At 41.5% G+C, this 26283-nt stretch overlaps 1 protein-coding gene across 1 annotated transcript; it reads right to left on the bottom strand.

Moving 5' to 3' along the window:
- Positions 1–768: 768 nt before the first annotated feature.
- LOC118781280 (leucine-rich repeat-containing protein 38-like) lies at positions 769–23339 on the bottom strand. Its single transcript, XM_036534246.1, has 2 exons — positions 22671–23339; positions 769–1873 (listed from the first exon to the last, which is right to left on the bottom strand). Exons 1-2 carry the CDS (start codon positions 23296–23298, stop codon positions 1626–1628), a joined length of 876 nt encoding a protein of 291 aa, XP_036390139.1. The 5' UTR covers positions 23299–23339; the 3' UTR covers positions 769–1625.
- Between the last annotated feature and the right edge of the window lie 2944 nt (positions 23340–26283).

Raw genomic sequence — 26283 nt, 5'->3', positions numbered from 1 at the left:
CAAGGCAATACAAAGTCATACAATACAAGCATAAAAGGGGTAAATCAACTTAAACCTTTTTTTTAAAAAAAAAAAAAAAAGCAAACAAACAAAAATGTCTTGGTCCATTGTTGAGATAATGATAAAATAACACTTAAGCCCACAAAATTCAGTAATACAGAGACTAGAGTGAAGCATGCCTACCTTCAATGGCTATTTCCATTGTTGCTCTTAAATAAATTGGACATTTTGTTCTCTTAAATCTACAAATTTCATAAAGATTAGAATGCAGTTACATCTACAATCTATATTTAAACACAAGCAGACTTTTAGTTTCAGGTTGTGTTGTTTTTTAATTGTCTATCTCACTGTTAGCAGAGTAAACAGTGTATTGCAATGAATGAAAAAAAAATTAGGATGTGTAATAAATTCTTCAAAAACAGCCTGACCAGCTTTACAAGGTAATATCCAGTGCAATCAAAACCACTGGAGAGAATATGGAACCTATCTTTTCTTAAGTATTTATATTTAAACAAGTTTATGGACAGAGGTAAATCTCATAGAAATAGTCTAAGCAGTATGGTATTTCACTAGACTAGTCATGGTAGACAGCACAACCACTTCAGATATCACTGACAAATGAACCCCATGTCTTTAAACCTGATCTTTGGTAGATTAGGATGATTCCATTTCATTAAATGGACCAGAGTGCTATCAACCCATGTGCAATTCTTCCCCCACCCACCCTTTAAAGTGCAAACTGGCAAACCTCACAGTCATTTACCGTGGTGAAGATATGGAACAGCAGACAGAGCAAATCCATTTCAATCCAAGTGAGCTGTTTACAAGTTATGGAATCTACCACAATTCTCTATTTTCAATCAGCAGGAATTTTAAAGGACAGAATGATAAAAAGTAATCAATGAAGCAATGTGCCAGCTTTGCTCTTTGTCCTCTGTTATGAATATTTATTGTCTATCAGCGGTAATGGGGATACAGTGCAAATCTCTCATGACCAAAGTGAGTTATATCAGCAAATCTGGCACAGTCTGGAAAAAAAAGAGCAGACAGGTAATACTTTTTCATAATACTCCTTACAGGAACATGTCTGAAGGTAATAATTAAAAAAAGAAAGTGCAGACTTTTCACCTTCAGTCAATACTGAACCATTATTGTCTTGTGGCTTGCTTGGACTTGGATTACATTTTTAAAAGAACCATCAGCTGAAAGATGAGATCAGCTGCTTGCTCACTTCCCACCACTCGCATGAAAAGACGGTTAAATACTACAGCGCTGGAAGGCAGGACACACAAGAATCACTTTGTGCTGCCAATCACTGGCAGCTTCAATCTCAAGGCCCAGGCTTCACGGGGCACATGCTCCCATTTAAGAAACATAAAACAATATGAATCAGTCCACGTTATTAATACTGTCCTCATCGCGTGGTTCTCACCACGTCCACCCCTCTCAGCATCTGGGCCAGACTCTGACCTGACAGAGCGGTCGACACCGATTCATACGGGGCACCTGTGTGGTAAGCGGGATTTCACATGGTAAGAGCATTGTGGGACAGCTTTTCTGCCTCTCTCCTGAATGTCCTGGCAGAGGGTCGGAGTGGGCGGTCACCAGGGTGGGGAGGGGGCTTCTCAGGCATCACTCTCCTCATCGTCTGTCTTGTTGGCTTTGCTCCAGCGCTGGAAGCAGTGGACAGTGGAAGCCAGGAAGAAGCTGGCCATGATGGCGGCCACAGAGACTGAGATGCCAGAGAAGATGACGATGAGATAGTCGGTGAGCGTGAGGGTGACCTGGCACTCCCGGAAACTGTCCTCAGAGAGCTGGCTCAGGGCCACACGCCGCCCGTCCACAGGAAGTGAGCACTCCATGCCTTGAATGCCTGCAAGGGACGGGAAACAGGAAGTGAAGGTTTAGGGCATGATCACCTTAAAACTCAACATCTCTTAATGCCTGTGGTCTTCAGAAAAGAATGTTTACCTTCAACATCAAGATGAATTAAAAATGAAACTGACATTCATTCATTGGATGTTGGATATGAATATTCCACATATTTGTAACTCATAGCTTTATAACCTTTGTGTTAAATGAAGAAATATGTGAGTATGTGCATCTGAGAGAGAGATGAACAGAGAAACCAGGGGCAACCATAGCAACCATGTTCCCATCAAAGAGTTATGAATATATTGATAGGTTTATCATGTTAAAGGTGCATTAATTAACATAAACAATTTTGAAGTGAATTGAATCTCTGGCTGAATTTCCGGTTAACATTCTCAACATTATACTTGAAGGGAAAGTGGAAGTAATTAATGTCACACACCACTAAACACGGACAACATCATTTATTTGTTGCTTCAAACAATCAGCAAGTTGATTATACTTTTTACAAGAGAGGACTGTAATAAATATTTCCAGCATACAAATACATCAAGGTTAATCTAGAAATGGCACGGTTTCAGTATTCAGGCATTGTCAGCTTGATATATGTCACACCGCCTCCCCTGCCTCCAGCCCTTTAATGAAGATAATACCGGAAATGTATTAAGATTTTAAAGACCATATTTTATAGGTTATTAAATGCATCAGAGTAGAATGAGGCATGCATTTTTAAATTTAAAGATGCAGCCCAGCTGCCCCCCATGAATATACTGCCAATTTATACATCTATGTAATTAAAAATTCTTGTTTTACCAAAATCCCATTTCTTTCTTTTAAACAAAATTACTTTTTTGTGTGTGTGTGTCTTAGGTAACAGACACGTGAATGTGACAAGTGAGAAACGAACTTGATGAACTGAGAACCTGTTCCTGGATTATACACGGAAGATGTTGCGATGTGTGGAGAAGGTGTGGGATGCAGTAGGCGAAGACAGTGAATTGACGTGATGCTTGGAGACAAAGGCGAAGTTTTCTCTGAAAGTTGAACAGGAGGAAACCAGGGCGGCAGACTTTTATCGTGGGGTACGCTTGCTTATTGACCACAAAGTGGTGTCTGTCGCTAGCTGTATGGATCCCTGTCCTCTGTGTGCGGTGCCATGCCGTGCAGGTGCCACGTCTTCCCGGAATGGCGCTGAGCGAGTGGGGCGAGCCGTCATCGGCAGGCCCCGGAGGCAAGCGTGCGAGTAACAGGAAGTGATCACCGTCTCCATCTTTGCTTTGAATGTGGTAAAAAAGCGGTCATGCTCGAAGGCCTCCTCGCAAACCTAAATCAAACGCCCTGTCCGTTTCAAAGAGGCTCCAAAATGGACCACGCCTCATTTGCCAAATGTGTTTGCCAATAACTGAATGTCACTGCAAGTTCATTTTTTGAGCTGATTCAAGGTTTATTCAACCACTTACCATGTAACTTCCTGACCACCAAAACCAAACATCAACCACCAATTTCAGTGCAGGGAGGAGAGGAGACCAAATCTCTGACACCGTATGCTCAATATGAAAATGAAAAATTAGTCTATGTGCTGTCATTGATATTCTAACACCAGTGAGATTTAGAGTGCTGGCATGGAATAGTGCTAGTGCTAGGACGAGTTTTGTTTAAAAGCCTCGCTCAAGCCTGACTTTCCTGTGATCCCTGGCTGATACTGTATGTTAAACCTACTATCTACCCGAACACCTACTATTCACAAGAAACACTAGATTTCAAACAGAAGTAATTCCAATGTATGCACAGCACACACACATTTAAGTATGCATTTTGTGCACGTGTGCATGAAAGCATGCAAATATGTGCTTGTGAGAGAGGAAGATAAAAGGAAAAAGACAGACAGATTCATTTAACAGAGACTCAGGTGGCACAGCTCTTTAAACAGGAAACCCACCTGAACAGATTAAACTCTGCAATGAGACAGTAACAAAGTGACAAAGGGATGTGTTTTTTTTTTTCAATCAAACATGCCTCTTTGTACTCAGTGCAAAATGTCACAACTGACTGACAGAGCCTGACTGTAGAAGATGCGGGTTAAACTTTCAAACATTAAAAACTACGGCAAAGTCAAAGGGGTTACCATGACAACAGAGTAACAGCAAACCATTAGCCTGTACTTTAATCTTGCCTTTGGAAATGACACATTTTGATTCCATTCCCCTTTACAATCAACCCCCAGATTACACACAGTGCCAACTTCACACAAGGCTGGATGGGATTGGCTGGTGCAGAGACATGTGACGAAGGGTAGAGTGCAGGGCCAGAGCCATGACAGAAGGCAAACTCAGGTAACAGATTCAATCAAAGTGTCACCCTGTGCGGGACAGGGGATGGGGACACTCTTTGATCCCATCTCTGTGCCCAGATGGCAGCGCCAGAGTGCCAAGTCCGTTTATGAATAATCTCTTCCCATAGCTGCAAAGGCTCAGAGACATCCCTGTACTCCTCACTAAGGGTCATCACCACGGCAACATGACGCTCCCTCCAAGTCTTTCCTGATTCTAATACCAAGAAAAAATCAAAAAGTACACAAAGAAATCCTGCAGAACATGTAAAGGTTGGCTTTGCTTGGGTATCAGCTTTCATCTGGGTGACTGCAAAAGAAATTTGGGGAGAAAGGGTTATCTTCACTAGAGTTATAATCATCTTTATGTATTCGTAAAATACTTACGTCAGAGAAAAGTTTTGGGAAGACATTGTTTTGTACATTAGGTACCACAATATCTAGCCTACCTTTGAAGATGATTAATGGCTTCTATTTATATTCAGGTGGCACCCTTTCAGAAGCAAACTTATTTTGTCATCGTCTTGCCCTTTGCTGCTTTGATGAAATTATCTGTCTGGGAAAACTCCTGTATAGCCAGTTACTGCAGTGAGATTAATGTGGCTCAGGATGCAAGCTGTCATTTTTATCATCCCAAAGTAACATCTGAATTGTGCTTGTGCAATCAATTCTCCTGCACTCTATCTCTCCAGAATCATCTGTGAGCACACAATTACAATTGTGACAAGAAACATTCATACCTGTGTAAATTATGAACCAGCGCTGCCAGAAAATTCTGGCGGGGTCGATATATCTCTTTCACTTTTTTGAGAATATTCATGACCATCAATGTTACAATATACCCGATATTAATTGCACTTAGCTATGCCAAGTTAATACTTATGACAAAGGCTTTGTGACCTGCATGAAAACTTTTCAGTACTGAAAATAGCTTCGTAAGTATGTGTGAACAGGCGGTAGGAGTGACTGGGATGCAGGGTTCACACCCTTCACAGATTTGCTGTGGGAGCGGTGGGTTTTTTTTTTTTAGGCTAGGCGAGAGACGTCAGAAACACGCATCTGCGGACTCAGAGCTGTGCTCACGAAGGTGTAAAAGTGCAGGCTCTGTTCCGTCTCCTGGTTCCACGAGCCAACATGTGACCTCACTCTGTCACATGCCTCCCGCTGTGTCACATGGCTCCACTTTAGTCACATGACCCCATTCTGTCACTTGCTGTGCTGTAACAATAAATTGCACAAGGGAGCACTGAGCAGCGTGCAGGGGCTACGATTCTTCCCTGTCTTATTTCCCTTGCATTTCAGCTCCCAGACCAAAGTTTGCCTGAGATAATTCATTTATGGTAGCAGCAACTGACCCATTGCACGTCCATACCAGAATCAGATAGTACCATCAACTTAAGAGTGTGGCCATGGGTTGGTCATACATAGTGGTCAAGCACCATGACAGCAATCAAACCAAGCAGGCAATACCACACCAGAGGGAAAGGCACTTGGGGATAACAAGGAGCACTGTGGGAAACACCAATGACTATAATGGAACGCATGTCCTTTTAAAAATATATATAACAGCAATAATCACCCTTTGTTGTGCTCATCATGGTTCTGGCCCTGTCTATAAACTTCATTCTGACGGCACTTCTCTGGGCAACCTCATTTATTAGTGAACAATTCCAATGGAATATTCTCCCAATTTTGCAGTGGCCAGCTATCCCCATTACAGGGCTTGTGTCTGTCATTTCCACCCTGATCTTAAACTGAAATAACCTGACATCAACCTGGCAAAGAGGTATGCATCAGTAGTTGTAGTCTTTAACTCCCCTCTGCAGCACACTCTATCCTGTTGGGAGCACTTCAGAGGTTTTCCTTTTGCAGCATTCTGTCTCAACTCGGATCAAGATCAGCAAATGCACACATATGCTACTGCACTGCAGATTAAGTCACAGAACCAGACAAGTGTTTTCTGACAGTGCGTTTCAGTCGAATGCAACCAGACCATAATAAGCCATAACAATGGTGAAACACGATATCAGGGAAGATAAATCCTATTGAATCATGAGCACAAAAGATCACATTATGCAATGTTGCATTGACATTAATAATTTGGTTACTGCAATCATGGATGTTCACACGCTCATGAGGTCACATGCTCATTAAAATCACTGCCCCAGCCATTAAACAGACAGTAAAGTGTTATAAAATCCCACTCTAGCCAACAACTGGGTCAGAGTAACGCAAGGTAGCTGTCTTCTGTAATTGACACACTGCTAATCACACCAGTAACATCACACACTGCTTACCATGCTATTCTGGCTTTGCGTGACAGCAGCAACAACCAACAGTGAACGTCAATGCATCTCAGTGTTTCACATTACATTACATTAGCAGTGTTTTGACTTTAATGATGAAACAAAAGGAAATTAAATTAAAACAATTTTATGTGAAAATAATTTAGTGGCCAAATCAATGCAAAATGAAAATCAGCTCTATTTTTTGTTTTGTTTTTCCAATATCACAAAATGAAGCAATCCCTCTTAATGATGCATGGCTGATTTCTCTGTGGGGGTCTGTTAAATTGGTATTATACCTCTGAAGGGCAGTAATATGTACTGCAATAATTAACAAGGAGCAGATGGGATAGGGAAATGGCATAATGATTTAAAATGAGTTCCCAACCAGGGCTAATACAGACTACATAAGGTTTGTTTCCACTTTACACATTTGAATGTACCTATATAATAATATAATAACCTTATACATTTTGAACGGTAATTGAGAAGACTTGTGATACCCCTAAGCAACCAGCAATTTCTCTCTAATATGAGTGCATGCGATTTCACATTTCATGTTTCATGTGCTTTATAATGGCACACGGTGTTAAAGACTAGGACAATGGACCCACTCTCCATGCAACTAAATCTGATTTAATCTAACTTCTAATTTCTAACTTTTTGCGTGTCATCAGACACATTGAAGGTCATTCAGAGATTAATACAGTCGATATGGATGTTTCAAAAAGGGGGGAAATTTTACAAAAAGATGATTCATACATTACAAAGAAAATAATACCTACCCAGGTGTGCAGAAGCATTAATTGGAGAAATGCTCTTACCACTGTTCTTTCCATGCACGAACGGATAGGCATGTTTCTGAGACTGCGGCCTGAGATTACTGCATTCCTCTCTCCTCTTTCAGATAAACATGGTTTGCCGAGGTTTCAGTGGACACACGTTACATAAATCACTCTGATTATATAATCCCACCGTAAGATTTGGGTCGTGATGCGCTCCAGCATCGACGTTTCCCTAGGAGGTGCAGAGAACACCCCATTTGTTTAATTTCCACTTTGGTAACCGATTTTGGATTTCACAGAAAAGAGAGTTAATCCGCTGCTGTCATCAGCAGGCAGTCAGGAGACGCCAGATGACAGATTTAAAGCGGAACCACTCGCTATCGGCCCCCGTACAAACAGACTGATTCGGTTTAGCCCTGCATCACGCAAATGAATCATATTTTCAGCGTGGTTTTTATCTTTATCTGGCATCAGACCAAACTGCGTGTAAAGAGATAGCACGGGGGAGGGGAGACACGTCATGTCAGTTGTCGGTTAACCAGGGTGAGAAAACGAGGATGCGATTAAACCTTCTTTCGACCTTTATCGTAAATTCCACAAAAGACAGCCGTCGCTGGGTGCAGTTCATCAACGCCTCCCTGTTAAAAATACTTGACATGTCCAGACTACTTACTTGATTGTTCTTCTGGAAAGATATACCATTCGACGGCACCGAGCCACCTGGAAAACACTTACAGCAGAGGATGCAATTCTTGATAAAGTGGAACAATAATTCTAAAGGCAGTAGGCAGAGGTGTAGTATTACTTTATTTCCTCTTTATGGTAAAAAGACTCAACTCAGATGTCCATGAAAATATTTTCTTTTGTTTTGTTATTTTGGGTAAATCCCTTGATGTAACTTCATTGCTTTTGATATGGAAGCAATGTGTCTTGCACTGTTCCAAGTGGAAAATAAACTGATAAAAAAAAAAAAAAAACTGTTGATGGCAAAACCAAAGGCCTTCCTAAACAAAGAAAGTCAAGGGTATCTCGGAAGGAATTCTTAAACTCTCTTTACACTAGGTCCACTTGAAGCATATTCAAACTGCCTGCATTGACACCTGCCACAACCAGACATGGTTTAGGAAACATTCACAGCTACTTCTATAGAATAAGGAGAAGGTGAGTTTAATATAAGATAAGTGCATATGCAACATTTGACCGCTGAGCCCTGAATGTGAAATGTGTAGATCGAAACATCAAAAAAACAAGATGTTACTGCTTGTTACCTAACAGCCCAAAATAAATCTGAGTGACATATGATTTAGCTAGCATCTGTCAGCTGTAAAATTTGCACAGTCAAAACATTTCATCACCTGCCTAGAGGTTAAAAAAAGCTGTCTCAGCCTTGCTCCAACAACTGCATTTTTCAACTTCCATGGTCAAAAATATCATAAAACCAATTTCTGCCATTAGCTAACTATTTGCGAATAAATGCACAACTGAATTTCTCTGAAAAACTTTTTCTCATGGGTTAAATCCATGATTCTTTTCTTCAAAACAGTCTCCTTAATCCACTTGAAACCACCTACTTAGGAGAGCTGGCCGTCTGAAGCCACTTGACACTTGCAGCAAAGTGAGTTGAGGTCTCCTACGTGGGTTGTAATCTGGGGATTTTTCGGTTCAAAGCAGAAGCCACCCCTCAAATTCCCTCTAGTGTGGATGAGGTATTACACGACTTCCAGTTATCTCAAGGCTAGCGAATTTTGGACGACGTGAAGCACTGAGACACCCAAAGACACGGCAGCTCTAACTCCAGCAGTAATCACAGCTCAGCAGGGCTCACTTACAGGGGGCTCTTTGTCTGACAGGTGTCTGGTTTAGTTTGGGACATCCAATCTTCCAAGGGCCTAAGACAGAGGATTTTTCTTTGTTTGCTTGTTTGTTTGGTTGGTTGTTTCATTAGCTCCTCAACCCAGTTTTCTCATGCAGATGAATTCCAGATACAGGTGGATGTGGACATGATATCTATGTACTTACTAGTATTGATGCAGTCTGTTTTAGTTCAAAAAAGAACAAAAATAGATCTATATAATGTTTCACTTGATCATTTAATAACCAATATTTAAAACGGTACCTGAATATTTTAAAATATTATTCAAAAATGAACCTCAGTTATGGAATTACCAATAACACAGAGGTTATTGTTTAGTTCAGTTCAGTTGAGGTCAGAGTCAGTTTTTGGAGTAAATCTTTCTAAAACATTGAATTTGCATTAGCTGTATGAAGTACTCTGCAAATCATGCACTGATCACTGTAAATTTTGTACATCACCAGCTATTTTGCTGAGTAATTTGAAAAAGAAGAGTGATTTTGGAAATTAGATTAGTTATGACTGAAAAGATCTGAGGAAGGACTGAACACATCACAAAATGCACAGTACAACTAACATGAAACTGAACTAACACCCAGTGCTATGATTATAGGGTGTCTCCTATACTTTTGTCCATAATCAAGTCAGGTGAACAAAAGAATCACTACACGTATTAATAGTCCATGCTGTCCATGCATTATTCCATTCAACAGCTGTAGTTGTGTCTATGTGAATTATCCTCAAGATCCCATTACAGTTTCATTCTTCCCTCTATGTTACATTATTTGCTTCTTCCCATTGGTATTTATAGGTGTCAATGGTATTTATAGGTTCCTTTTTAATTCTTAATGCATATCTTTTTTAATGATAAGTTGTTGCCCTTATGAAAAATTGTACCGAAATGTGGCCAATCTTGTCACTATACTTTAATTGTCAACTGACAGCAAAGCTGTCTTTTTCAGTGTAAAGTAAAGCCCTTGGAATAAATCATTTGTGATAAAAGTGTCCTACACTTAATATAGAGAATATTACACTGAGAGACCACAGTTGCAGCACCTTGAGTGTAGTCACAGAGGAGATAGGTTACAGCAAGTGTCCCCTTTTAATGGATTAGAGTTAGGATTACAGCTGGTGAGAGGGATAGACTGACAGATCTGTATAGGCTGTAACAAAGTCCCTGTTCCTAGAGTGATTGATCTTTCCGTATGTCAGTGCCAGACCCAGGAGCTTCTACCCCCGTACCTCACCTAGCTACCTTTGCATGAGAAAAGGATTTCAATTCAGAGATTGCACTAGCGAGATCATATGTAGGAAAATGCCTCAATATAAATAAATAAATATTATTTGGTACTGGCACATGCTCAAAGCAGTTATATATGGCAGGAATGGAGCGAATCACCAGGACAAAGATCACAACAATAATTATTTGGGGAAGTGTGTGAGAAATGAGTCATAAAATAACTTCTCATAACTCTCATAAATTATGAGTTGTATGAAAAGCTGGAGTGTTGGTGAAAAGTAAGTGTTGGTGGTGTCGTGTACTGTAAGATGTAAAAAAAAATCTTATTTGGACAAAGAGATATATAGATCAGCTATATGGATATATGTATAATAGAACATTGAAATATATTGAATTATAAAATTTACGCAATTTTCAGTAAACATACACATACATATACATATGAATAAAAATATGGAAAGATAAATAGTGAAAGTAAGGTTCTATCATGAAAATAACATTAAGTCTTTTCTGAGATGATGTGTCCTTCAAGTGACCATTTGCAATGTCCATTTGCAAAGAGCCAGTTTGGGCATTTTGCTTTTAAATGCATGTTTGCATTTAAGTGTAATGTAATAGCAATTACGTCAAAGCCCTGTTTATAACAGTGGGTGGGTAGACAGGAAGACAAGACAGAGTAAATGAGCCGCAGCATTCAGTGGTAAAATAACAGATGCTAAAAAGCGCATCTGTCTGCCAAATGTATGTTTAGCGTGTCTACGTACGAATGGCACGCTGACCAAAACGAGTGCGGGCGATATGCCTGGTGAACACTCAGTGAATGATGCTTTCTGCGGCGCGTCCGTCCTTTCTATTAAAACCGATCGATTCCCTCATTAAGGTGCTCCTGTGAAGGGGAGAGAGAGCTGTCCCCTGCCCTCTGCCAGTAGACATCAGTGAGGACACTGTGTGTGACAGGGAGGGCGCGGGTGACTCATTTTCAGACCAGGAGGGCTTTTCCACATGCAGGGGACTCGGTGACCTCAGCCTTCTCTGATATTCCAGTCACATGGACGTCCTCACTGCACGTCAGCCCGACCAACACTGCCTCTCTCCCCACACGCCTGAATCCACACACACACACACAAGGGTATAGCTTTAAAACAGACATGCAAACACAAGATAGGGACAGCTGAAAAAAGATACACAATACAGACAGGGACACTTTAAAAAACAGACACACACCCCCAAAAACGGGACTGGGCTTATCAATTACAGATACAATCACAGACAGGGACAGTAGAAAAAAGAAATACAACCACCGACAGGGACAGTTCACTTACAGACAGGAAGCTGGTAAAATGCAGACACAGAACCACAAAAAAACATTCAACATCATGCACAGCATGTGATTAAGTGAATAATAAGATATCGGCAGATACATGCTGAGATTTTTTTCTACAGCATCTCCTGTTATGAAGACACCAGACAAATTGTTCTTGTAATACAAATGTGTTGTCAAATGCTGTCTAATACCAACTACCTTAACTGTGACTTACATGAATTGCACTGTTCTAATCTGTTGCCAGTCACTGTTTTTTATAATCATGGCAGTATCAGTGCTGGAGGCAAAATGGAAACAGAAAGCAAAGGGATTGCATTTTGTCTGCAGTCTCAGAGTACCCAGTCATTAGACTGAAGTAAGCTTGTTCATATGAATCGATGATCTGAAAATCATTTGTTGCCACACTGAGTCCTGGGGTGTTGTCTCAACTTTCATCAAAAGATTTGTGTTGTGGCTCACTTTCTTGTATTCATTCATATGAGATGATAGCTCCTAATGATTTGTTTACTCCATAACATATAACATGACATGTAAGGTGAAAAATAAATGTAAATATATAAAAACATTCAGAATGCACCTACATGAAATGACCAGGGCACTTCCACCCTGTAAGACCCTCCCCTTCCTCAAACACTGAGTGCTCAATAATGGTGACAGTTGTGTCAGAATTGCCTGCAGGGCTGCCCACACTAGCGGCGGAGGTCTCATTGGCTGTAATCTGTGGGTGGACAGGGTTCGCATCGCCGAGCCACTGTGGTCCAGAAGTGGTCAGAGGTACGTTGTCACTGGGATCTGGTTCAGTGTTGCGTTGCATTATGGATGACGTTTGGTCATCCTTAACCCAAGAGCACTGGAGACAGCACGGTATCATGTTCACGCTGCTTACCCCTTTGAATGATTTACGTGGACAGGAAGTGATTCAAGGGGGATACCAGGATGCCTTGGCAGCTCACTTGCATCACAGAACTTTCCAGTAGGAAAAATGAGAGTAATTACGCGTGAAGCCTCCTCACACCCCTCTGATGTCATTACCACATCATCCACTCTGAAAGGCATTGTTTCAGTCCTGATGCTTACAATTCGTTTTGTAATTCAGTGAAACTGGATCTGAGCACATTTGTACCCTCTATCACAATCAAGGACCAAAAATAGATATCCTCTAAACATTTTTTTGTTGATTCTTTGCACAAAATTCATTTTCAGATATGCTGTAGGATCTATAAGTTACTGCACATTGAAGTGAGTAGAATTCTGGCAGCACTGCTAATGAACTGCCTTTGGTGACTGTACAAAGGCTTGTGCATGCGCAGTCACAGTCAGATCAACACAGTAATCCACACTGTAATTAAAGGGAATTGCTTTTCTAGCACTCCCCAAAGTCACAGCAGAGCCTGGATCTGGTCACAGAACTGTTTAATCCACAAAATCTCTGGATCTTTGACCGTGTTTTACGTCTCACTCGGGTGGGATTACTAAACGGACAGTCACGCTACGCCAGAGCGTGCCCGAAGTGTGGGGCAAAGCAACACACAAGACAGCAGGCGCTAAGGAGTGTGGAGCGTGTCTGTACATCAAGAGGCCACTCCAACACACGCTACATGCAGGGGTTATTCCAAAGAAGCCGGGAAACATCAGTCATGTGTTTGCTACAGGGGAACATATTAAACTCTTTCTCTTCTGGTGGGAAAAGGCCAAAGCAGTTATGTCTTTATGAATATAAGAAACACAAACCATATTGTTTCAGCAATGGTTTGGACAGTAATGTGGTAAAACCAGAGTTTTCATCATATGTATGATATTTTTCTTTTTTTTTGACCTAACCCTGGTACCAATACAGCTTGATCTGAGATGAATTAAAATTAGGTCCACGATGGGTCACTCCATTCTGATCTTTGATGGATAGAGAGGAGATTATTTGAGTGAACCTCATTCACCAAATGTATCCATCTGTCACTGCTTACATACAATCCACCTGTATCGAATGTCGCCCACAGTCATTTTCGCAGACTTTGTTTTTTTTTTTTTTTTCCAATTAAAACATTTACTATTTCACCAAAACAAGGTAGATTGGAAAGCTGGAGACTACAGTTCATCAATGCCCTATGAAGATAAGATCAAGTTTGCATAAAATTGAAGAGGTTATCAGCATTTAGCTGGTAACCTTTAGGGGCGGTAGTGTAGCATAGTGGTTAAGGAGCAGGACTCGTAACCGAGAGGTTGCTGGTTCGATCCCCGCTGGGACACTGCTGCTGTACCCTTGGGCAAGGTACTTAACCCTCAATTGCCTCAGTAAATATCCGGCTGTATAAATGGATGACATTGTAAAGAACTGTAACCTATGTAAGTCGCTTTGGATAAAAGCGTCCGCTAAATGAATAAATGTAAATGTAAATTAGCATGGTGCCAGGGAAAACCTCTCATTTTATACGTACTGGATGGTGCAGTGTGAGAATAATATCGCACATCACCAGGACAGGCATAGCTCAAACAAATCCATTTTCTAAGATTCCTCCAGCAGTGCACATTAGTCATGGCAATACTGTGCTGACTGATAAGGAAGCTGAAAAGTGGTATTTAAGCCAGTTGTGCATATTTATATTGATTATTAATGATTACATTACTGATAACAATTAATTGGCAATCATTTTCTATGAATTATACAGTAGATGAATTGTCTTCCTCTTGAAAAATTGGCTACACCTACTAAAAACAGATGTTAGGTTTGAATAGTGATGCGATTTCCTCTTATGCATCACCTCACTTACATGCAGGTCAGGAATGCAGGTGTTTCTGTCCCTGCTGTCGTCTCTGACAGTGAAAGTCGAAGTGGCCAGAGAATCTTGTAGTGTATGCTTTCACGCATCGCTAAGCAACAGCATCTGTGTTTCCGTCAGGTTTAGCGTGGCGGTAAACTTTTATGCATATGCCCTCATCGGATGGAGCACCTCTCCAAAGCCATTTCTAATTGACATTTGGAATGCCTTACACTCAGATAGAGGGGGAAGGTTCTGACCAAGCTTGCACGCTCGTCATGTCGAACCAAACCCTTGCTCCGGAAACATCCCGCTCCCGTCTGCTGTCAGCTGACTCATCTTGGGAAAGACGGGAAATCAAATGGGTTTTATGACGAGCTGCAAGAAAAGTCAAATCCCCTGATCTCACGCTACAGAAACAGCATGGGCAGCACTTCAGCATCATGTTTAAGGAACAGGGTGCCTAACCATATGGTTGCAGGTTTGATTCCCAGGTGTTGTTCCGCTGTCAGACTCTTGAGCGATGTCCTTTCCCAGAAATTACTTCAGTAAATATTTCACCTGTTGAAATCTGTCTTGTGTTCTTAAGCAGGTACAGCTGTTGTTTTTTTCCAAGTGTAGATACATCCATTTTTAGTGTTGTCTCCCCCATTTGATTCTTCTGTACTGCATGGAGCATTGCATGATCAGTTCAAAGTCAGGGAGTCACCCACTTCAGTAGATACAAATTTCCATATAGTCAAAGCATGAAGGTGACATTTGCTGTGGTTATGGTGGTACTTTGTTTGGATTGTAGTCTGAAGAAGGGATTGCACATGGCCGTGGGCCAAGGCTGTTGACCCCCCATATGGACATCATAAACAGGGAAACGAAATGTGGAAAGGATGTGGTAAGCGCAGTTTTTATTTTTTATTAACAGGACAGGTTTGTCTGTAAATTCTCCTTTGTTTGTAACTTCAATAAATCCTTCACTTTACATATGGATGAGCATAACTATTTTGACCAAAATGAAAACAATGGCAGTTGCACTGGATAAGGGCATCTTCTGTGCAAACATACTCTTATGTTTATTAATAAGACTATGAATAATATTCAGTCATGTCTGGAATGTTTTCAACAGTGTAAGGCAGGCCTGCCTGCATTAGGGTTGTTAAAATGAGAAGACAGAAGCATGCTGCTTCAGAACTCAAGGACACAAGAGGGACACAAGCTGGAAAGCGATGACCTGCAACAGGAGACAGGCTGACCTTTTCAGGGGAATGCAGTGCATGAAGAAAGCACCGGACTCACTGCTTTGAAAGGCAAGGGAGAGGAGCACAGCAGGGCTGGGGAACCGCTCACCCGAGAATCATACCAGCTCTGTGTCGTGCAAACACTCTAAGTGCTTCCCCACAGCACTGCTAATAACAATCAGCATTAATTCACCTTCCCATTATTATTTTATGTGCATACATCAGGAGGAGTGTTAACTTATTTCACAATCAAGGCCCTTGGAGCAATTTATTAAGTCTTAGAGATGAGAACCCAAGGGCAATGTTTGGTTGGACGTTCTGTTCCACGCATGCACCAAGTAAATGGCCTTTAAAAGACTGATTTATAAGGCTTGGCATTAAACCAAAGGTTGCTTTTTTCCCTAAGAAAAGTACAGGTGAACTTTAAGGTGATTATGATGCAGAGCACTATCCAATGAAGCAAGAGGTGCAGACTAAGTAGACCCTCCACGCAAATATGGAGCAAGTAGAGAAAACTAGACCTTGTGTTGCTCATGGAAGGCTTAAATCATTAAGTTGTGGTGATCCTGGTTATGAGATAGACAGGATGGAGGAAGAACTGGGCAAGCAAAACCAATATTTTCTTTTGCTTCTTGACCCAGGTACTTTCAAACTTGTGACAGCCTAAATTTAAGAGCTTGCAATAATCAAAGTCAAAGCAAAGCAAAAATCAAACTTACATCAAAGACCGTCTACACAACATTTACTGTACAAGTGTCCCTTACTACCTCCAAGCTCTGGCTGTCAAATTTCTTTTGCACTCCTCAGTGAGCTACAGAACGGAGAAGGCACAGCAGTGGGGGGAATTTAGCCGCAAACCAGGAAATGCTGGCCTGGCACAGAGGATGCAACCTTCCCCAGAAAACACCCAGACACGGAGGAGAGCACGAAGAACACGACAAGAAACCGTGCTGACAGAATAAAGCCTTTGCCAAAGATGAACATTTTTCACAGTAAGTTGCACAAGTCCATGGGACAAAGGGTCATACCACAAGAACATTATCAGGCCCCAGAGGAATGACAGTCAAGCTTAACATATTGAACACTCTAATGACCAGCTAAACCAGCCACCACATTTCACTGTATGTGCTAGAGTAACTGTATCTTTGACCATTAGCTTGCTAGTATGCTCTGTCTCTCAGATTCACTCTGTCACTTGGGCCAAATTACTCATCTCACAATGGCTCAACATGATCACATCACATTTGTAGCGTGCTTTTGTAACACTGACTTACACTGCTGTCATACTCCTCTCTGTTCTTGCGCTTCTCCATAGTAAACATTCTTACAGCCCAAACTCATTAGGGAATTCAAGGGCCAATGAATTATTCAATCAGTGACAATGATTAGCATTCAGCCATTTGCCCTTCCATAGAAAACTGTATGAACTCTTCCTGAAAATGTCACATGAGCAACATGAGTGGGGCTAAACTGGTGACTCGCTTTTTTCTGCCTGCCTTTTCCTCACCTTGTCTGGCTGACTAGGAAGCAAATCACACTAACACCCAAGAGTAACAGGCAAAAATTGCATGGACCAGTTTTTTTTTTGTCTGTGTGTGTTACTTCAAAAACTCCACTGGTTTGGCTATAACTTTGAAGTTTACGCATGCTATTTTACTTTATGAAGGTTACACAATGTTTACCATTTGTTTCAGATTCCATTGCTTGTGCACAAATTACAAGAAAACCGCCCATGTTAGTACAGTTGAGGGGTGATAAGCATACACAAGGGTGTATTATTAAAAAGCTCAGTAACTCAATAAGTTACATTGTGATACATTATAATTCTCATATCATATCATGCATGGTAGCAGTTATAAATGGCACAAACACATTTGATTTAAATTGGGAGAATTATGCACTATTTAGCATGTCCTATCAACAGGTGAGTTTATCTGTTGCATTGTGAACTTTGCACATTGTCTGGAGGGACAGACTCCTAAAGTGTTTGCTTCTTAACAACGAAACAGGGCATATGTATTCATGGGTGCATTTTGTTTTTAATGCATCATTGAGGACACAGGCTCTGAACAGTTTCCTGCAGTTAAACACTTTGCCTGGACAAATGGAGATGAGTCACAGTTGCAAAGCTCTCAGACTGATCTGATATAACTTTAAGATGCTGAGTATGACTAGCTTTGTACAGACAGTTGACAGCTGTCAGTGTTTTTTTTTTTATTTAAAAAATTCAATCAGAAAAAAATCAGTTGGAAAATTCACCAATATGTTACACACAACCAGCTCCAGAACAAGGTCCGGTATTCTATTATGATGTCAATACTGTGACATATTCCTGTTATTTTGGTTAGCTGATGCATCCAGTTAGCTCATAGATTTTTTAAACTGAATGCCCCTTGTGCTCCATTTTCTTCATACATACTGTGCATTTTTATTTCAACAAAAAGTTTTATGATAAAATATGTGTATTTCAGTTAATAATAACTTCCAGGAAAAAAAAACATTACCATTGATGATCAATGTGTGTCTATTTTTTCATATCAATAACCTGCCTGCTGAGCATATTTGAATCTCTGCATTGTAATTCTGCTGAGAGTTTTTCATGGAACCAATTTTACTTCATCGTTCTCACTTTAAGATGAGCAGTGATAAATTATTTCACTGCCTGTTGTATCTGAATGAAGCCAAAATGCTTCCCTGAAGAGTGAAGTAGTAGCAATAACAGCAGAATCAGGAATACAATCTTACAGAGAGCTCAATTTAGTTAAATCAGGTCTCCCAAATTCATATCCACAATTACTAGGCCATTAGATGCACAAATTACAGATGGAAACTACTGGAACAGGTGACTACAGAAGTACATTTATCATGAAAGCATGTCAGGGAATTTTTGTTTTCCAATTTCTTGCAGGGCAATCATCTCACCATAATCATTACAGTAATGTTCCACAGAATCCAATTATCAAGAATGATGTGCCTGTATTTTTCTTTTAGTGTTTGAAAGGAAGGATGTTGTACCCTCTGCTGATCTTGTAGTTTTGCTTATTTTGTATTCATCTATTGGCTGTTATTTTACCTGCTAAACCAGAATCACAGTGTCTAAAAGACTTTCTGAAGTCCAGGAGTAGAAAATTGAATGAATAATACACTAAACATTTTGTTCATTGGTAAGGATGCAGCGTTAAAACCAGCATTTTCACATTATTGCGTCCAGAAAGATAAAGCTTATAGCAGACTGAAATTTCTAACAGTATTGACCATAAGCATAACCGTTAGCTGTTCCATTTTCAAACTCATGGTTTTTTTTTTCTTTGCTTTTTTTGTTTTTAAGCAAAAATATCCTACCAGGAGCTTTTTTAAAATACAAAATAAATAAAATAATTGGATTCTGAAATGTGTGCCATCTGTTCAGCCAACTAAGTAATGAGGAAACAAAGGGGACAAAGTAATGTGGTTAATGCAGTGCTTTGTATCAGATATTCTGATGTTACATAGAGAATCTGATAATCTTTGCTGTATTGATATACCTCACGTAATAAATGTCATGGTGAAACATGCAGAAATAATAGCTTGCCAAAACTCACTTAGCACTAGTTGTCTAATGATGGATGCTGGTAGAATTCAGCCATCCGTCAAGCTTTCCTCAGCCTCAGAGTTTATGTCGGTACAATGTGTTTAAAGTCAGCCCTTGCCAATGTAGCTATCTGGCTGAGGCAGTCTGATTTCGATAATGATGATGTTGATGTATTTATTTATTTACCTTTATATAGCAGTGAAATCCAGGCTGATCTAATTTATCAGCAGACTTAGAGGTGTCAGCAATGACAGCATGAAAAATAGCCCTAATGTAAAAATGTGTGGTTAAAACCCCTGCTGCGGAAACCTACACTGGCGGCCATGTGAAAGCACAATGTATAAACATACTCCTCTAAATTTCCCATTTTAAAGGTAATCACCTTTTTACTACAGCAATCATTCTGAAATGATCCTTCAGTTTTTCTGCAACAAAATAATTTCTTTCATGTTTTGAAAAAGACATTAGTTTTAACATCATTGAATTGAATTTTATGTGCATTGAATGCTGAGATGGAGTGTGGAGCATTATGGTGGCCAGGTGGTAAGGTAGGTTGTGTCAGAGAGGGTATACATTAGAGGAGACAGTCCAGGCATCCTTGGTACATGCTCATAGCATCATTCTTGATACTGACAGGAGTCTGCGGTTATTAGTTTGTACACACAGTTATAACTAGTGTGTATGTGAATATAAAGGGAACATGCAATAGATACAGAAGCTATGCATTTAGCATACTTTGAGTGAGCATAGTCAGCAGATTTGCTGATAATGCAATTCAGGCTTGATGGTGTTGCGTTTGGAACTGCAGTACTGGAGAGAGGTCACTTGAGTTTGATTTCAGGAACCAAACCGCGAGAGATCTTTTTAGCCTACTTAGCGAACCATCTCAGGTTGGGAACACATTCAGCGATATAGAAACAGAGAGTGCTGCTCTGTGAGTTCCACACACCTAATTCTGTCTGCCAGGTGCTTAAGAAGGCTGGCACACAGTGTAGCTTTTTGCTTGCAGTTCCATTCCTTTTTAAGAGTTACTTGTGTCTCAAGAGCATAAAGTCTTGCTATAAGTGAATGTGCAGTGTAGCATCCTGTCAGTATGCACTTGCATGTGCTTGAATGAGAGTGTGTGTGTGTGCACATGTGTGTACATGTGTGTGTATGCAGGTGCGTGAATGTGTACTTGTGAGTGTGTGTATGTTTGTGTATGAGTGTTTGCATATTTGTGTGTGTGTGTGTGTGTGTGTGTGTGTGTGTATGTGTGTGCGTGTGTGTGCGTGCGCACGCGAGTGCATGTGTATGAGAGCACACACACCTGCACAGGGCTGAGCGGAGGGGAGACAGAGTGGTTGGAGGAGGAGGCTGGAAATTAATGCACAGAGGTGCTATTCTGGCCCATCCTCAGCAGTAGATCCATCACCTATGGAGGAAGCATGTCTCCCAGGCACAAGGGAATGAGAGGATCTGGAGCAGGCATTTCAGCCTGTCATCTGGCTTACAAACAGCGACGCCTCTTTTCACAAAGCCTATTTACCACCGTCAACTCAGTGTCACCACAGTCCTCCCACGAAATTTAAAACATGCCAATACATACAGTATATATTAAGAAATATAATAATCACTGCTATTTTTACACACTATATATGTGTAAATGTATTGTATATGTATTGTATATGTATGATGTATTTACGCAAGGAAATTTGATCAGATGTAATATTGTACACAGTCAGATTACAGATATAATATATAAGCAGTTAGAGCAACAATGCAGATTATAATGTAGATGGATTTTCCACTATCTAGGATCTATGGTTTTTACACAGTTCTAATCATATCTTAGTATACTGTTAGATGCCCTAAAGCACTTCAGTAAACATCCCTTTGCTCTCCAGAGAAGAGAGCCCTCATTGTTATAAGTTATTTTCCCCAAACACCATTCCATACCATTCCAAGGACAGTGTGGATTGTAAACTGTTATTGCAGCAGAATTATCATATAAGGGTAGTATTACCTTCAACTCCAAGACAAACCTCTAGCATACTGCGATTTAAGTGCATAGTCTTTTGATTGATGAAATATTTAATATGCTTATTTCTGACCTCAATATATAGGCTGAGAAAATGTATGGCCAGTGACTAAGATAATCTTGACTTTGTTCTTATCTCTCTAGCATGCCTGTCTAGAATGTAATTCATGATAACTACACATCCCCAATACCACAGACTTCTTAAAGTTGTAAGCGCTTAGCCTAGAATATCCTCTAGTCGTACACATTGATGACATCAGACAGTATCAACCAGACAGCAACACATCTGTTGTGTGAAAATTATTCCCACCCACTGACTTTACCTACGGTATAATCATGTTATAATCATGATTTTTTTGGTTTCACCTTTTAAATTTCAAGGACTGTTAGAAAACAGAGAAGTCACACTGTGGAAACTGAAAACAATGTAGTGAATGAACAGATTACTCTTGATATGAGAATATAAGTTATGGGATGCTTGACATATTTAGACAAAAAGAATTTAGACGTTTTTCAGCAGTTTCAAAAAGCAACAGGGAGTCTGACAGCAAAAACATTCAACAGTGAGCTGTCAAAAGACATTATAACCTTGAAAGAGAAGCAATAATTTTCCTTCATTTTTTCGCTCAGTGATTACTTATTAACAAAATCAAAGAACAATAGCAAGTGCTGCTGCCAGGGTGATATTAATTATCTGCTTGTAAGCAGATTTGGGCATATTGTTATGAAGTCCTTCAGGAGGGCCATGATCCTCTTTGTCTTGTTTTCAAAATTCATGCATTTTTAAAATGTCTCTGAGACCCAGCAGCGGAGCGCACGGCAACACAAAAAAGTGTGGCTCCCTAATTCGATCAGGCAGAGACACAGCGAGCAGCCTTCCCTCACATTCATCTATTGGCCATCTGAATGACAAAGTCTGCGTTCCGAAATGGCAGGGGTCCCTGTGGCTGGGGTGATTTATGGCGTATAAACAAGCACAAACAAAAGGGGAGAGGGAATGCTCCGCATGCGTGCGGAGCCATCCCCAAACACATGGCGCATTCCGGAATGCTGAGCAATGCCGTCTCCGTGGCGAGTCGGTCTCACTGATCTGATCAAGCTCTTAACGGCAGCGTCCCTTCTGAGCACGTCTCATTTGTCTGTCATTTTTTCATGATCTCTCTCTCTCTCTCTCTCTGGCTAAAGGGCCAGGTCACGTTCATGGTTCTTGAACGAGAGTTGTCTTTGTTCTAGAGAATAAATACATGCCCTGTTATGGGAAACAGCAGTAACAGCTTGAACAAATAAAACAAGCCAAACTGTGATAGTGCAAAGTGTGTTTTGCTTAAACGCACAAAATGTGCACGTGAATGGTTTTAAAGGTCCAGCACTGCACGACCAGGTCACAGATATGCACGAGAGACTTACCTGTTGGAAGCTTGTGACTGTTTTCCATCAGCCATGCAAACAGTTTGGCAAAGTTACAGTTGCACACCCAAGGGTTTCCCTCCAGCCGTACCAGCCTGAGGGAGGGGAGCTGACCCAGCACCCCCACGTCCAGGCCGGAGAGGGCGTTGCGCTCCAGCTCCAGCTCACGCAGTGAGGTGAGGCCCAGGAAGGCATCCTCGCTGACCATGCTTAGATAGGGGTTGTTCCCCAGACGCAGTTTGATCAGGCTGCGGGACTCCCCAAAGGTTCCTGAGGGGATCTCGGTCAGGTTATTGCTGCCCAGGTCCAGGAACACCAGCCTGGAAGAAGTGCTCAAGGTCCCCGGCTCGATTCTGGAGAGTGAGTTGTTCCGGAGGTCCAGGTAGACTAGGTCGCTGTAGAGCACCAGGAAGTCAGAGGGGATCCAGGGAATCCAGTTATCGGACAGCAGGAGCCTGCGGACGTCCAGGGGGATGGAGTCCGGCAGACGGGTCAGCCCTCGGCCGCTACAGTCCACTGTGTGGGGGTCCGGGCACTGGCAGCTAGCTGGGCAGTTCTGCCCCCAAGTCAGCAAGGGAGAGGAGAGCAAGGCGAGCAGAGGCTGGAGCCAGCGAACACATGGCAACATTGTCGAGGGGGTGAGAGAAGAGAGGGGGAGTGGGGATGCTGGTAGGGAGGGTCGGATAGGGGTACAGGACAGGGGATGGGGTGGGTTTGGAGGGGGGAGATGGGACGGGGGGGTAGGGTCAGGGGGTGGGAGATTAGGAAAGGGGAGGGGGGAGGGAGTGTGAGAGGAAAGAGTGAATCAATGCCCGAGCAGAGACATCCTTTTTTCCCGGTGATTAGATCTAAAAGGGCTCGGGCGTCGAGCAGTGAGAGAGACACCGAACGCTGTTCTCCAAGAGATCATGTAGCAGGCAGTCTGGATCGAATAGCAGACTGCTGGCTTTGAAAGCGTAAGGGGAGGAGAGATAGCGAGGGAGGGAGAGAGAGGGAGAGAGAGAGAGAGAGAGAGAGAGAGAGAGAGAGAGGAGAGAGAGGAGAGAGAGAGAGAGGAGGGGAGATTAACAAAGAGGTAAATAGAAAGTAGCGAACCAGGGACTGGGAAAGGCCGGGGGCAGAGCAAGGGGGCGGGGGCGGGGGGGGGGGGGGGTCTCCGGCAGCAGGGGAAGTCTGTTGGCTGGGTGAACCCACGCTCTGTCTTGGAGGGTTAATTAAGGAGCTCGCCTGGATCTTTGACACAAAAGGATACCCTAGGAGCCTCCAGCGTGCAGCGAGGAGAGAGAAATCGTTGCAGCCTCCTCACTCGCCTCGCGTTTCTCTCGCAGGGGGATTGCTGCCTTGCCAGCCATAGCAAATCTGACCTCGGGCGCGTTGGGGCTGGTGTCATATGGCTCGCAGAATCCTAGAAGGATTTTTTTTCCCTCCCCAAAGACGAGCATCACGTTCCGCCTCCCAACCCCCCCTCCAGCCCCCCCCCACCTGCTGTATGATGCTGGGGATGGCGAAGCATATTACAGCTCTGTTTCCATGGTGACCACCGCCAAACATCTACAATGGAGGCGTGCGGATGCGAACGGTGATCCTGAAAGTGTGATACAGAGAGCAGCAGTCAATTGGTCGCACGTTTCCCACGGGGTGGTGATTCGTCTGTTGTCATCTTTTCATTTGCCTATGATGTCACTTCCTGTTGAAAGACTATTTTAGAGGACAATTCACCCCTGAAGTACAAACCCAAGCTGTCACTTGCCCACAATATCTATTTAAATCACTCACTGGTATTGTCAGGGTCTTAATGCAAATAATATAGAAAGCGACAATGGTGAAATTGCATGACCTGACAACTCCAGTTTTTGATTTTTTTTTATTCCGTTCTGTTTTTGTGCCAGCGTCTCTCCAGCTGTTGTTTATGTTTCTCTGAAGAAGCAGAAATCCAGTGTACTCTTGCAGTAATTCTCCTGTGAAATGAGAAAAAAAATCCACACGCTGTGTCTACAGAGAGCTTTTTCTGTTACATCACACTTGCTGGAGAGGAGGTTGTCACAGACTTGCCACGTTACACAATACACCAAAGACAAAGGCCGGCCTCGTTATCCCCCAAAACATGGAAGTCACAGCTGTGACCTTTGCAAAATAAATAAATAAATAAATAAATAAAAATCTGACAGATATAAACACAGACTGCCCCCCTCCCCACATTCCTTGCTTACTGCAGATGTCAGCAATACTCAGCATAGTTAGCTTTGGTATTACATTTAGATCAAGTTAAGCCCATAGCTATCGACAATTGGCTATGGCCTTAACTTGACAATTGACAATCTTAAAATATGACATCTTGCACTCCACAATACCATGGGAAAGATGCTGAACAAATAAAATGTATTATTATTGTTATAATTCTTCTTCTTCTTCTTCTTCATCTTCTTGTTCTTGGTCTTCTTATTATTAGTATTATTATTATTAAATCTATGAATTGACTCTGTGATTACTCAGTGCACATCCAGATCCAGGAAACACAAGCACAGTACAGGTGAGGGCAGGTGTGCATGAATGAAATGTGGAAGCCACCCATGCGTTTCCCCTTTTGAAGGAGTTTTTCTGTAATTTGTAAATAATGACCATTAAAATGCTTTCATGTTGTAGTTTCCATTCACTCAACATGTTCTGCACTGACTGTAATGGAGACAGTTTGGCAGACAGGTCTGGGAAGAGGGCTTGTAACCGAAGGGCCTTTGGGGCGCATTGAATGTGAACTGCTTCAGTACAACATGATTAACATACTTAATGACAAATGGTAAATGCATGATTGTGTGAAAGGAGGTCTGTCCAGACTACATCTTGGCTCACTCACCAAGTTGTAACACTTATTTCACTTATTCAGATATTTCCTTTTCTTGTTTATTACTGCAAGGTATTTTTGCATGATATGGTACTATATTCAGTATAGTACTGGTTATATTCACACTGTGTGGCAAATTCACATGTGTTCACGTGTGTGGTCTGGCATTTTTTGTGTATATTATTACATTTATGCACTTTAATGCCATTTTTAAATTGCTCTGGATTCAAGTGTCTGACAAGTGCTCAATGTAAATGTATATGCAAGTGCCTTTTAAGCCTGTTCTGGAATTTAGTGAATTGTACAAGTTGCTCTTTTGGGTGCAGCGCTTTTGCTGCATGAACAATATGGAATAAATCCTTTGTTATCTTAGCACAAAGACCTTTAAGTCCTTGGTTATTTCAGTACAGAGACCTTCTGGTGGAGGCAACGTAATAATGAAAGTGACATCATTAGGCTAAGCCGAGTGACCGTTGTTACTAGGACAACAGCAGAATGAATGGTGAAATTGAAGATATAGTCCATAGAAAACTGTATTAGAGATTGTCAGTGTGAAGCTCATTCATGCATCACAGAAGGAATGCCAATATCTGAATGAAAGACACTAGAAAGGACAGTCATCAATTATACTGGAGCACTTGGATTGATTTCCTTGGGACAGCAAGTGATCCATTCCTGAGTAAATGAATTTACATTTGATCAATATTGCACTGTCATTACACACACAAACACACACACACACACACACACACACGCACACACGTGTCAAGTCTT

Source organism: Megalops cyprinoides, chromosome 7 (genome assembly GCF_013368585.1).
Source record: "Megalops cyprinoides isolate fMegCyp1 chromosome 7, fMegCyp1.pri, whole genome shotgun sequence".
NCBI classification, from domain to species: domain Eukaryota; kingdom Metazoa; phylum Chordata; class Actinopteri; order Elopiformes; family Megalopidae; genus Megalops; species Megalops cyprinoides.
The sequence above is the reverse complement of the archived record's forward strand: the minus strand, read 5'-3'. Positions and strand labels throughout refer to the sequence as shown.

Excerpts from the sequence above, each read along its gene's own strand:
- LOC118781280 (XM_036534246.1), bottom strand. The coding sequence starts at position 23,298 with ATGTTGCCATGTGTTCGCTGGCTCCAGCCTCTGCTCGCCTTGCTCTCC. Across the intron at positions 1,874-22,670 it reads CAGTCACAAGCTTCCAACAG|GCATTCAAGGCATGGAGTGC; the intron begins GTAAGTCTCTCG and ends CGTCCCTTGCAG.